General features: G+C 54.6%; 1 protein-coding gene across 2 annotated transcripts in view; it reads right to left on the minus strand.

The window, feature by feature from the left end:
- The window catches only part of PIK3R6 (phosphoinositide-3-kinase regulatory subunit 6), a 28,833-nt gene extending 17,697 nt beyond the window's left edge, over window positions 1–11,136 (minus strand). The window contains exons 1-7 of one of the 2 annotated variants that reach the window (XM_082372895.1): window positions 10,166–11,136; window positions 9,474–9,562; window positions 8,729–8,793; window positions 8,126–8,258; window positions 7,912–7,981; window positions 6,720–6,903; window positions 1,973–2,138 (exon numbers count right to left, since the gene is read on the minus strand). In XM_082372895.1, the coding sequence (XP_082229021.1) occupies window positions 1,973–2,138; window positions 6,720–6,903; window positions 7,912–7,981; window positions 8,126–8,258; window positions 8,729–8,793; window positions 9,474–9,562; window positions 10,166–10,461 (1,003 nt within the window). In that variant the 5' untranslated portion in view covers window positions 10,462–11,136. Of the gene's footprint in view, window positions 1–1,972; window positions 2,139–6,719; window positions 6,904–7,911; window positions 7,982–8,125; window positions 8,259–8,728; window positions 8,794–9,473; window positions 9,563–10,165 lie in introns of those variants that run through there. The other variant, XM_082372894.1, reaches the window with a different exon arrangement.
- Window positions 11,137–13,821: the final 2,685 nt, after the last annotated feature.

Here is a 13,821-nt window from a genome sequence, read left to right on the forward strand (position 1 = left end):
GCCACCATCAGCTCATCCAGGGCCTAACACCTGCCCAGGAATGGCTAGCGGCTCCCAGTTTCCTGCAAACTTCCTAGCTGGGCCTTTAGGACCCTTCAGAAGCCAGCTCACTGCATCATTCCCAACCTTTTTTCCCTCCTCCAGCCCTGCTGCAGCCATGCTGCCTTTCCCACTGTTCAGAGACATCCTGGCCACATGCAGACCAGGGGAAAGGCCTCCGTATTTCTCAGGGCCTCCTCCAGGAGCCTGCACACAGTAGATGCTCAATTAACATTTGCTCCTGGTGCTGAAAATAGTCACGGCCAAGTACGAAGGGCAGCAGGAAGCCTGCATCCAGGGGAGAGACCAGGGCCAGCCAACCCCCCTGTCCTCCTTCCAGAAGCCTTCCTGACACTCCAGCCCGGGAGTCATCCCCTCTCCAGACCTTATTGGCTGCCCACTGGGCACACCTAACATGTAGCCTTAGGATTTAACTTCCACATAGCACAGCTCCCTCCTGAACAAGGCTGCCAGCTTCCTTAGGGGAGAGCAACCCACGGTCACAGAACACTTACTACTGTTCTCACCACGCCCACAGTGCTATCATCTCACCAGGTCCTACCAGCGACCCTGGGGCACAGGTAATATTATCTTCACTATAGAGGAGGAGTCAGGGGCACAGAGAGGTTAAGTAACTGGCCTGAGGTCACACAGTAAGTGGCAGAGCCAGAATCTGAGCCCAGGCAGCCCGGCTACAGAGTCCATGCTTTTACCCATGACACGGTGCCCATAACCACTGTCCCATGCTACCTCCCAGCAGCAGGGGCTCAACGCGGGTGCTGGCTGGCCATTAAGGTGCGCAGGGCAAGTCTGGGCGGGAGGCAGGTGCCTGGATGTCTGGGATGGTGGGGGCAGCCCAGACTGGTCTTGTCCTGCCCACGCAGATTTACTGCTGAGTTAGCAAGTGGTACCCAAGGAGAGCAAAGCCAGATTTGCCCCAGGGTTTGGCCCAGCTTTGGGAGGGGAGAGGCTTCATGAATAGACATTTCCATGTGGCAATCAGAGGCAGTGTAGAATATTAAAGCAAAATAAGAGGAGGTTAACATGGAGGAAGTTTTAAGTAGGTGCCCAACCTGCCTGCCTCACCCTGACTTCTGCAGTCTCCACCCCACCTGGGGCTGCCGAGGTCAAGCCCAGGGAGGGCTGGCACACTGGCCTCTGCCCATGGTTTCCAGTCCTCAGGCAAGTGCTGTGTACCTATGGGTGCACCGTGTGTTCGGGGCGTGCAGGCTGACGAACTCCATGGGTGCTCTGAGCGGCCATGAAACAGGACACAAATCAGAACCGTCCTCCAATAGCCAGAAAATATATGTTCCAGACACTTCTCTGGGCTCTCTGGAGTTTCTGCAACACACACGGGCTTGCTTCCCATCAGTGTATGGCATTGTCTTATAAAAATGCAAGCAGAAAGGAAGCGTTGGAATAAAAATCTGTGAGACCAGATGGAAGTGATGTGGACTCAGATGCTATTTTGGATGCTGTTTAGAGGATCTGTGGACCACTGGATCCCTTGGTTACTATAGTATAGTGGTTAAGAACTAGACAGCCTGGGTTTGAATCTCAGCTCTGCTACTTACTAACTGGGTGATCTTGGGCAAGATTTATAGCCTCTTTCTAACTCTGCTTTCTCACCTGCAAAATGGGGTTAATGCTTTCTACCTCGTAAGTAGTCTACTGTGAGGATTAATTGATTTAATATATGTAAACTGCTGAGAACAGCAACTGGGGTATAGTAGGTGCCCAGTAGGTGTCAGCTGTTATCATGACCCTAATTACCCACCTTCTAATTAGCCCGGGACCTTCAAGCTCTTGGGAGCCGCTGTGTGTCCCACCCAGCTTCAGCCACGCGCGCAGACTCGGAGCGGGTACAGCGCCGGTCTCTGGCGCCCCCTGCAGGGTACCCGGACCGCAGCTCACCGCGCCTGCCGCTTACCGACGCAGCGCCCCCTGGCGGCCTCCGCCGGCCCCAGCAGCGAGCAGTAAATCTCCTCCAGCCTCTCCAGGTGGCCCTCCCGGCTCGGGCTGGGCTCGCTGGCCATCTGCTCCACGGCTGCCACCACGGCGTGGAAATAGCGCTCCAGGGCGCGGCGGGAGCTGGTCTGCCAGGGAGGAGCATCAGATCTTGAGTGCCGGCTCTGCACCCACCCACCCCTGCTCCAACGCCAAGCCTGCAGGTGCACGGACAGCCCAGTGGCACCTCCCCTCTGCCCGGGACTCTGGCAGGAGCTTCCCCATGAAGGCCTTCCCACGTCCAGGGCTCCGCTCCTGCCCTGCCATAGCTGTTGCCCGATGCCGCCTGCAGCTGGGGGTCCCCTCGGCCCCTCACACCGTGGTGTGGGGGGACAGCTGGTGCCCGGCAATGTCGGGAACCCAGGGGGCCAGGGATGGCCTCTGGCGCCCACCCTCCTTGGAATGTCACTAAGTATCTGGATCACTGTTCTGCCATCACTCGGATGTGAACTCCAGGAAGGCAGCAGTTTTGTCTGTTTCATTTACAGCTGCATCCCCAACACCTAGAACATCTGCTGGCACATAGTAAGTGCTCAATAAATATTTGTTGAATATTTCCTAAACGTATGTCTCTCCTATACTGCCTTGACATACCACCTATAAATCATTATTTTTCTTTAAATCATTGCACTTTTTTGGTTCAAAATTATCCCAAAAGCAAATTTTACACTGCTGCTCTAAGTAAAACGGCTAGTGTCACTTGTCATAAACAGAAAATAACTAAGATGAATATAATGATCACAAAACTCTATTATTAAATTCTAGTCAGGTACTATGGCCTGCCAAGGCTTTAGAGCTGGAAGCTTGCTTTTTTTTTAAAAAAAGGCAGATTAGCAAGCGTTCAAGAGGTTAAGGTTAAAGCACCAAGCTGAGCCTTTCTCCTTAACGCAAACAGGCTTTGAAGAGCTTCTCACTCTCTGAGTTTCACCATGCTCTCCAGCACCGAAGGCTCCCGTCTCCATGGGTACCTCTCTGACACCGTGAGAACTCCCCTGGATCACTCTTCTCTGGCTGTGTTCCCTCACCCCCACTCACCACCAGCTAATCCCAGCTCATGACTGAGGATGCGGGGCCCAAACGAGTGACACGGGCAGGGACAGCAGGGCTTGCTCTGATCTCTTTTTTGTGCTAGGGGTCTGCTGAGCAGGGTCTTAACTTCCTGGGCTAAGGGAGAGTGGGTCATTCTGACTAGCTAGGGCTCCAATAAATATCTGCTGAATGACCAGCTGAATGAACACGAGCAATGAGAGGGACAAGGAATCAGAGTTGGAAGGGGCCACAGGGACCATCTCGTCTTGTTGCTTCATTTTATAAATTGATTATAAGTGAATTAATTAAATAGTTATCAAGTACCCACTAGGTGCCAGGCACTGTTCTAAGTGCTGGGGTACAGCAGTAAACAAAACAGACAAAAATTCCTGTCTGCATGCAGCTTATATTATAGTGTATCTCTTTGTGTGTGTGTGTGTGTGTGTGTAATAATAAACAAGGTAAGTGAAATTTATAGTATGATGAATAACAGTAAAGTGATGAAAAGAACATAAAGCAGGGAGGGAGGATGTGCAATTTGGGGGAGGGGCTGAAGTTTTAGATAGTGACCAGAGGAGCCTCACTGAAAGGTGACTTTTGACTAAAAGCCTAAAGGGAGTGAAGGGTCGAGCCATGTGGGTACCTGCCACGGGGCAGCCCCACCTGGACATCATCTCTAGCATCCAGAACACAGAGCAGTGTCCGAGAGCCGGGTTGTCCCAGGCGGACCTCCCAGTCTCGAGACCTTGTCAGATCCTGTGGACACGTGGGGAGACCAATCTACGCCCCCCGCCTCCTACCTGGGCCTCGGACCAGGCCCTCAACAGACAGGATGTGGGCTGGTGGCCAGATAAGGCCTACCCACCAGACCGTGGTTGGCTGGGCCACCTCTCCCAGGCCCCACCGGTCCTCGAGCCAGCAGGTATGACTGGGAACGGCATCCCTAAAGCAGAATTCCAGATAAGGAGGCTGGGGTCTCAGGAGGCGGGGAGCCCCAGGCCGGGCTGAGGTCTAGGAGCCCCAGCACCCAAAAGGGGAGGGGGGCTGCCAGGGGACCACTGAGGACCCCTTAACTCCAAGCTTCCGAGGGTCTCTAACTTCAGATGAGTGACGCATTCCCTGGGTCTCTCCTGGCTCTTCTTTGGTCCCTCCCCCACCAATTCTCTTTTCACAACAATGGAGACTCAGAGCCGTGAGCTCCGGATAAAGTGAGGTGGCGGAGGGGGCATAAGATTTTGACTATGCTTAAAAAAATACAGCTTTCACTTTCAGCATTTCTTTTTTCTATAGCGAAATAGTGCACGCATCAGACCCATTAATTTCAGCCCTGAACCCCACCCCATTCTTGACCCAGCACCCCCCAATCCTACCCCATTCCTGATGCCCTCAAACCCAGCCCAGCCTCACTCCCAAGCCAACCCCTGAACTCCAGCCACATCCAACTCGGGGATGGAGTGAGGCTGGGGATCCTCTAATGCCTGCATCACTGAGAAACAAACATCAATGCGCTTAAAATGTTAGGGAACTGTTGACCAAACCCACCCACTTTGGCCAGGCACGCTGATCACTGCTTGCCTGAGCTGTCTCACAACAGGAGGTCCCGAGAATTCAGGAGGGGCCAAAAGAGGGAGGAGACGACCAACCTCCCAGAATCCTTCGCACTGGAATCCACCTTGGCTGAGAGATACACCAACAGGAAGGACCCTGAGTCAGACTATGGACCAAGCAAGATGATTGGCCAGAGACAACCCGGAAACTAACCCCATCACCACAAAACCCGAGACTGCAAGCCACGTGGCAGAGCAGTTCTCCTGGGTTCCCTTACCCTGCTGCTCTCCGCCCGGGCACCCCTTCCCAATAAAGTCTCTTGCTCTGTCAGCACGTGTGTCTCCTCGGACAATTCATTTCCAAGTGTTAGACAAGAGCCCACTCTCGGGCCCTGGAAGCGGTCCCCCTTCCTGCAACACTTTGTCAAAATGGCGCCTTGACCATGGGCTGTTTGGTGAGCCAGAAACAATCTCCAGAGCCGCAGGTGGCCACACAGGGGCTGCCGAGTCAGCTGATAAACTCTGGTCAGGAAGGCAACTACCCTCCCCCCTTCCCGAGAGCCACGGCCAAGTGGGGGGAGAGGGGACAGTAGCCCACATTAGGACAGACACATGAGACACATTAGGGGCCATAGGTGCTTGTGCTAAAAGCAGCCTGGGGCTTAGGTATGAGTCCGGGGTGGGGGGGGGCATTCCTCCATCACGCGTCTGTGTATTGTGAGCCCCCCAGGGGGCTGTTATGGAAGGAGGGATGTCCTGGATGGTGGCATGGGGGAAGGGAGTCAAGAACCCTCAGTGGGTCCAAGCAGGTGGGCAACCACAAAGGAATGGTGTGGATGGTCCTTTTAGAGAAAAGGAATGACAGAAAACGACCAACACGGTTTAAGGAGGAACCCAGCCGTACATAAAAGACACCCATCAAAGGAAGGATCCAAGACCTAGGGCTCAGGGTGTGGAGAGTTCCAGATGGAAACAAGAGCAGGAAGGGCAATGGCTCCAGTGCATTTTGATGGGCAAAGCGGGGTCTGAGACTTGGGCTGGAGGAAGGACAGACACCCACTTCCTGGGGCAGGACAGGCAGGGGATCGTGGACCCCTCGAGGGCACGCCCCCGTTCTGGAGCCGGCCCCTCCTACGGCACCACAGCCCTGAGCGATCCTCCAACCCCGCTTCCCGCAGGGCAGGCGCCTTTCCTCCTACTGTGCAGACTCCGACTGGCCACCCTGGCATCCTCCCCGACCCAGGAAATCCAGCACCTGGGGCCACCGCGGCCAGAGAATCCGCAACCTGCCGCAGTCTTGGCTGTGGACAGGGGTGAGGCTGGGTCAGAGAGAAAAGCGAGGAAATAAGCGGGCAAGTGTTGGAAGCAAACTAAATGCCCGCAACAGGAGCAGGGGATAGTTAAAAGAAATAGCAGCACATTCACGAGAGAGAATTCTCTGCACCAGCAGAAGCACATGTTTTCCAAGGAAAATATTTCCATATGGCCTATTTCCAGTGGCAAGGAATAACAGATATTATATATATGCACATAGAGAGGCAGTATGTAAACTGTATACAGAGTCTGATAGCTCAATTGTTAAAAAGGAGTGGGGCTGCGGATGGGGCTGGAAGGCGAGTGAACATAGGCTTGAAGTCAGATAGACCTGGGTTCAAATCCAGGCACAGCCACTTCCCATCTGTGTCACCGCAGGTAGGTTATCGGCTTCTCTGTGCCTTTGTTTTGATAAGTACATCCATTTCACAATGTTGTGGTGAGAATTTTTTAAGGTGATACCTGTAAAGTGTTTAACACGGTGCCTGGAACACAGCAGACGTTCAATAGACGGGGGCTCTTATGATGATCACTGTTGTTATTATTCAGGAAACATACCAAACGTTAATAGCTAATGTGTGTGGGTAGAGGGGTGTGAGTGATTTTTATTTTCTTTCTTGGCTCTTCTGCATTGTTTTTCAAATTTTCCTTAGTGAATGTGTCTTTATTTTTGGTTTGGGGAAAAAGGTGATATGGAAACCGGAGAAGGGGGAAGCCGAGGGGAGTGAGGACTGGTACGGGGGGTGGGGGGTGGCAGGGGGGGCAGGGCAATGACCTCACCTGCAGCTTCCTTTGCAGTACGCCTGCCTCGCAGGCCTCCCCCAGCGCCGCCTGCAGGGCGTGGGAGACCACGTGGCGCATGCAGGCCTCTGGTGTCTGCTGCCCCTGGGCCGCCTCGATCTCCAGCAGCAGGGCGCTGCACACGGAGGGAGACACCAGCTCAGGATCCACGAAGAGGAACACTCTGAGGGCAAAGGTGGGGGGACCGGGAGCTGATGAGGAGGACCATGGGGAGAAGGGCCACTGGAGGGGCACCCTCAGAGCCTTGCAGCGCCCGCCAGCCCCACCCCTGCAAGTTATTCACTTCCTCCAAAAACGGGAGCCTCAAATTCAAAGTTCTATTGGGGGACAACACTAGGGAGTGGTGGGGACTGCAGCAAAGAAGAGCAGGGACAGCGCTTCCAGGGGGGCAGCTGGTCCCTCTGGGTCCCTCTCGTGTCAGGTAAGTTCCAGCTGAAATGCCGCTCCCTCCCTCAGCGTCGTGGCCCGTTGACCCCGTAGCCCTCTAGGAGGGACCCTAAATCCTGCCTGCTGAAACGAGCTCTGAAGCCTAAGTGAGCCCCTTCTTCTCTCATCACCCTCAGCACACCAGAAAACCAACCTCGCCCACCCTCTCTTCCGTACTCAACTGTCATTTCAACCTCTCCAATGCCAAGTCCTCTGGATCCCTTCCCCTCCCTGCACCCTCCACGAACACAGAGCCCCAAGCTACACCTTTCAGTACCAGGTGAGCAGAGGTACCTGCAGGGGAGGAGGCTACGCACCCCCCGCTCCACCCCCGACTCCATCAGCCTCTCTCCCCAGCACGAGCAGTGGACGTGTCCTCAGTCTTACACACGCACAGATGAAAGACCCCGGATCTCATGGTGTGACTGTGGCCTGAATTATTGATATTCTAGAGGTGCCTCTGGCTGCTTGATGCAACGCCATGGCCAAGGGCAGAACGGAGGTGGAACCATGGACCTGCAGAATGGCCCAGTGCTCGTGTCCACGTTCTGCATGTGAGCGGGCGAGCTCTGAATCCAGCCCAGGAAGAAAGTCCTAACTGCTTTCAGGGATCTCCAGGGAAGGACACGCCCCATCCACCCTGAGGACGTCCCGCTGCTGGACCAATGCCATGGGTGGGAGGGGCTGCTCCGCATCCGGCCTCCTCACCTGTCCTGCGGGCAGCACCCTGGCTGGGGCCACTCACCTCTCCCGGTAGGGGTACAGCTCACTCGTCAGGTTCTGCTCGGCAATGACCAGCCTCTGGTACAGCGTCCCTGCAGGGCAGACCACTTCAGCCAACCAGCGTCTGAGTCTCTGACCCCCATTCCCTACTTTCCCAGAAGGTGCTGGGGCTTTTGAGCTCCCTGGAATCCTGGAGAGGAAGGCAAGACCTTGGGCGGAGCTGGAGCGGCTCTTACCTGGGACGGCCGTCTCCGTTTTCAGCCTTATGGCGCAGTCCAGGGCGATGGTGCAGTAGGGGGCGGGCAGGGTCAGCAATCTCGTGCAAAAGGCATAGGTTCTCCGGTGGAGCTCCTCTGTGATGCCCGTGGCCTGGGTGACAGGGAGGAGTCAGGGTGCCCAGAGCCCTAGGTCTCGAAGGGTCCTGGGTGGGGCGGGGTGATGGGGGGCGGGGGGGAGAGCAGCCAGACCTGGGCTCACACTTCCCTCCCAAATCTACACCTTCAGCCTCTTCTCCCAGCATCTCTAGGACATCTCCCCCCGCACACCACATTCAGGCTTATCAAGATGGAAACTCATCCCCATCCTGTTCTGCCAGCAAGTCAACTCCCCTCGCAGCCCTTCTGCTCTGTCGGGGTTGCAGATTTACCGCCACTACCTCCCCAATGTCATCTCTTCGTGTATCAGGGCGAGGGCAGGGCTATGGGGAGAAGCCAGTGAGGGGCAGGTGCTCCTAGAGCTCCTCTAGGCTCGCTCGCCAGGCAGAGACCGCTTGTCTCCTGAGTGTCCAGCCCCGTCACCCATGGGTCACCCCGACCCCTTCACCCTCAGTCCCCGCTCACCTTAGTGAGCACGTACATTAGAGTGTGCAGCAAGGGAATGATGACATGCCGGGCGTCCTCACTTTCTGCCTGGAAAACAGGAGATCACAGGACATGGACGGGGCTGGGGGTCGCAGGGGTCTCGCCACACCCTAGCGGGAGATGGGGTGGAAGGCAGTGCCCCAGCAGGCCGAGGGGAGTGGAAAAGGGCCACAGCCTGCCCTGGTAGAAGAGCCGGGCGGGGGGGAGGGCGCACAGGTGCGGGAGCCCAGGTGTGAGGGCGTGGGGGAGGGGAGCAGGGAACTCCCTGGGGGGGGGGAGGGGCGGCACTGTCTCTGGGGAGGAGCCGGCAGCAAAGCGACAGGCGAGGCGCCAGCTTGGAGGCTCCCTTGAGGGCAGCATTTCCCAAACCTAGAGCACGGGGTGGTGTGGAGGGTAATTATGAGGACAACTGTGAAAATTTTTAGTAGTTAGGCATTTACATTTACAGGTACTTTCCATTTCTGTCCAGTGATACGGGATTTCTATTTACGGTTGTGTTGTAGAGATCCTTTTTGAAAGACGTTAACTCAGGTCAAAGAGTGGGAGTCAACGTAAAGATAAAATTGCTTATAGCAAAGTACTGGAGAGGGAGAAATACGGTAGAAATCAAAAGACCAAAGTGTGTGGGGACACGGGGCGGATGGGCCCGAGTGCCCAGCGGGAATGGCCCCTCTTCCTCTCGTGCCCGTCTGCCCCCCCACCCGCCCGAAGTCCGAGGACTCACCTCCAGTTCTCTGAGCAGGATGCGGACCAGTGCCGGACTCTTGCCAGGATCCCGCTCGACCTTCTTGTGCAGGGACCATCTCCACATGCCTGGGTCAGGAGAAAGGGGTGCCCAGCCCAGCCAGGCGGGATGGGGTGGGGGGGGCCTCTGAGAGGAGACCCCTCTGAGCAGGGCCCTGAGCCCTGGAGTCCCAGGTCTGACCCCCGCCCCCACTGCCAGGTGCTGGGCTCCGCGCCCATCGGGGGGCTTCTCTGATCTGCAGCCCCCGTGGGCAGTGAATTCCCAGGGCAGAAGGGAGGGAGGCGGGACGCTAGCGGGGACAGGTGTGTGCACGTGGCTTCCGGAGCAGCGACGTTTACAGCTCAGCACCCCAAGCCCCGTTCCTGGGAGTCATGCGGGCCTGGAGTGCCAGGCGACTTTTATTTGCAAGGCAAGTTGGAGAAGGCGGTTAAGAAAGAGGGCGGCAGACCCCCGATGGGCTGTGTCACAGTCCCTGAGGGCTGAGCCAGGGGGCAGAGAAGGCCTTCTGGGTCCTTCAGGCTCCAAGGATTTTCAGGAGGACGGGGGCTTGGCTGGAAGCCCCTCATTCTGTGAGCTCCAGGCTGGGGCGCTTTCCCGAGAACACGTGGGCAGAGTTGGCTGGGCTGGGGTGGGGGAAGCAGAGAGAGCAGACGATGGCTGCTGGCTCTTACCTTGGTTGCTCGGCAGGGCAGGGGCCTGGGCGCTGAGCTCTCGGAGCACAGCGTGCACGCTCCGCTGGAGGTCCAGATCCACATCTGGGCAGCAGGGTGGGGAAGCTTTGAGGCCAGGAGCCCCTGGCCTTACCCTCGCTCCCACCTCCACTCTCCCTGAGAATGTCTTTAGCCTCTTCTCCGAGCCTCAAGAGGTGCCCGGAAGTAATCAGCTTCGAGCTGGCAGCCTGCATCCCGGCCAGGACTGCAATACAGCCTTTCGACCAGCACTCCTGTGTTCTTTGTAAAATCCACATTCCCCAGAGTATGGTACGTATATTGCCAGTGACATGCGAGACAATTTTAGATGGTACACAAATGATTCTAAAATTTGAGTAATTATGCACTTATTTTAATGTATAGAAAAAATATATAACTAGTTCCTCAACTAGTATGAAGCTAAAATTTAAAGTCAAGTTAAAGAAACATCAAATACCAGGAGGTGACAAGAACTCTCTTCCTGACCAAACTTCACTCAGGATCCTCGAAGCCCTGTTCTCCACTAGGCCCTCAGCGTAGCCCCTGTCCTGTCTTTGGTCTCCAAGCCCAGTTTTAGCAAGAATCCTGCTGTCAGTCGATAGAAGTCCCTCTCCCTGATATCTGATCAAGTTCTCTACTCCCCACCTTTGATGTGTAAGTCCTTGACCTGCGTCCAGCAAGCATCCTGTTAGGTCAGTTTAGTAAGAATCTCCCATCCCTGAGGTCCCCTCTTAGGAATGTTCCATCCACTGACCCCTCCCTCTGTTTGTTAGCTGTAAATCCCCAGCTGTCTTTGCCTTATTCAGAGCAGAGGCCCATCTCTCTCCTCTACTGCAATAATCTTGAATAAAGTCTTCTTTAGGGTTTAACAAGTGTCAAAATAATTTTTTTCTTTAACAGCAGAGCATTGACATTGCCGAGCGGTGGAGGTGGGTACACGAATCAGTAACTGACATTTGGAAAGTACCTCACTGATCTCCCGCTACAACAAGTTTAAGGAACCAAGGAGCTTTGTGCTGTTGGGCTGCGAAATCCATCACCTCCTGCCGAGGCCACACTTCCCAGCCAATAGGGACAGCAGCAGGAATTCTAAAGCCAGCTCCTCCTCGGGAACCTTTGTTGGTGGCTGACTCTGGCTCAGGGATTCCCCAACCCAAGACCCGTCAGTCTAACACATTTCCACCCAACCCTTCCTCCCTTCCTCCTTCCTTCAGAGTCAGATTTTCATCACAGTCTGGGCGCTCGCTCTCCCAGCCCTCACAGCTCCCTCTCCATTTTCTGTCCCGCAGGTGTTTCCCCACGTGAAGCCTTGCATGTCTCATCTTGTCTTGCTGTCTGCTTCTTAGAGGATCTGGACCAACACAGGAAGTACAGGAGACACTCCCTGCACCATCAATTCCCCTTTATGATCAGCTCCAACCAAGAGGATGTTTTTACAGGCGAGGGTGCAGTCTCTTGTTGTCAGACAGTACAAACCACACGCCTCAGAGGTTCCCCTTTTGCCTTGGCGGTCAGGAAACTTACAGCCAAAGTGGGGCCCCGTCTCAAAAATCAGCTTATCTCAAGTGACAGAGACCTCTCTCCTTTGCTCCTTTTCGGGTGCGCTTGCTTCACGTTCTACTAAACATATATCTTAATTGCCTCAGATTCCTTTGGAAATAGGTAGGGTAGAGAGGACAAATCTAAAAAACCAGCAGGTTGCAGGCCAGGAGTTAGAATTTGTTTAGGTCAAGGCACCCCATGCCCTGGTGCTCAGGGACTGGCCCTTCCATGGCTCTGGCGTGGGCCCTTGCACGTCTGCTGGGGCCACCCAGCATCTCTGAAACCCTCACTTTCCTCCTGCCTCTCACTTGTCCCCCTGCCCAGACCAGGTCCAGGTCTGATCCTGAGTCTCCTTCAGGCTCAGAGCGGGCAGGAAGTGGGCAGGTGTTACAGCGCACGCTTGCCCACCCGGCCACTCTGTTGGGCAGTGCAGCATCTCCCAAAACTGGCAAAGAAATTATTTAGCCTGGCAAGAAGTCCTGTCACAAGCCATCCTTCCATCTACCCAGCTCCACCTGGCATGAAAATAAATGAGTTAACGCAGGGTGAGTTATTAAAAAATAATGCTATGTCCTATTTCTTCTTTCCTTCTTTCTTCCTTCTCCCCTCCCTTCTTCTGCCCACCTCCTCGCCATGGACTACACAAAAGACTTAAAACTGTGATAACTGTGATTTCCTCCCTGCCCCCTCATTAGAAGGGCAGCCAAACCTTTGTCTTCTGAGTCCTAGGTTCTCCTGCTTTGCAGAGGGAGTTAACTTTTTATGTTTCAGAGAAAAATGGAGAAGTTAAACTCTGCCAGTAGCCCCGGGAGACAACCCCAAATAAACTTTGTTTCCAAAAGTCTGGGCAGCTGGAACAAACTCTCAGGCTTTGGTCACATCTGGCTTGCAGACGTGTCTTGTTTGGGCTTGTAGAGTGTCTTGGGAAAAAAAAAAAAATTGAACTAGCTGCCAACATTTACAAATCAGGAGATTTTGCATAAAAGTTCGGATTTCTGGCATCTCCTGAAAGTCTGTCGACACTGGGCATACATTCTTTTTACATGTGACAGTGACAGGGGCTGGGGAACAGATGCCCCTTGAGACAGGGCACAGCTCCCCTAGGGCTTCAGAGTGGTCACTCTCCTTGTTTCCCTCACTTACATCCTCTCCCCGGCCCCTTGACTTTGAGACCCCTGGCTGTCTGATTGACACAATCAAGCTGGATTGTCTCCAAGGGATGGGGGTGAAGGCTGCTGCTTATTTAAAGAGGGGAGTGGCAATTCAAGGGTGGAAGGTTGGATTCCCAAGACTGTGTGGGCACGAGGGTTATGGGGACCCAGGAAAGAGGGAGACCAGGGTTGGCTGGGACATAGCTGACCGGTGGTGGCAAAGATCTCAGATGAGGGCAGCTAAGCACTAAACTCTGTATGCTTGAGTGCCACTGCTGTGGTTTCCTGGGCCACCTTTGCCAGAGTACAAGAATGTCCCCAAAGGAGCCCCCTGTCTCCTTATGGACCATGCAAGCTGTTCTGGGGGCTGCAGCCATAGTGGACTGAAGACCACTGACACTTCCCATCATCCACACTTTGTAACCCCTGGGCTTCTCACAGGATCCCAAGGAGAGGAGGGGGGTACTGCAAGTGAATGACATTGGAATTTGTACTGACCTTGGAAAACAAGAGCTTGAAGCTGGATTTGATTTGATTAAGCCAAAGAAATAATATTTCTCGTGCCTCAAGTATCTCAGGGTCGTTTATACATGATATGCAATGTCTAACAGCATTCTTGATCCAGAACAACCACTAAATAAATAACATTCAATATCCACCTCTCCATCCAGAAATAGGATATAACTATCAGGTGTCCAGATTACTATTAACACCTAACATTTAAATAGCACTTGAGGGCCCCCCTGGTGGCGCAGTGGTTAAGAATCCTCCTGCCAATGCAGGGGACACAGGTTCGAGCCCTGGTCCGGGAAGATCCCACATGCCGCGAAGCAGCTAAGCCGGTGCGCCACAACTACTGAGCCTGTGCTCTGGAGCCCACGAGCCACAACTACTGAGCCCACGCACCACAACTACTGAAGCCGGAGCGCCTAGAGCCTGTGCTGC

This window comes from Balaenoptera borealis (assembly GCF_965194805.1).
Source record: "Balaenoptera borealis genome assembly, chromosome: 20".
Lineage (NCBI taxonomy): Eukaryota > Metazoa > Chordata > Mammalia > Artiodactyla > Balaenopteridae > Balaenoptera > Balaenoptera borealis.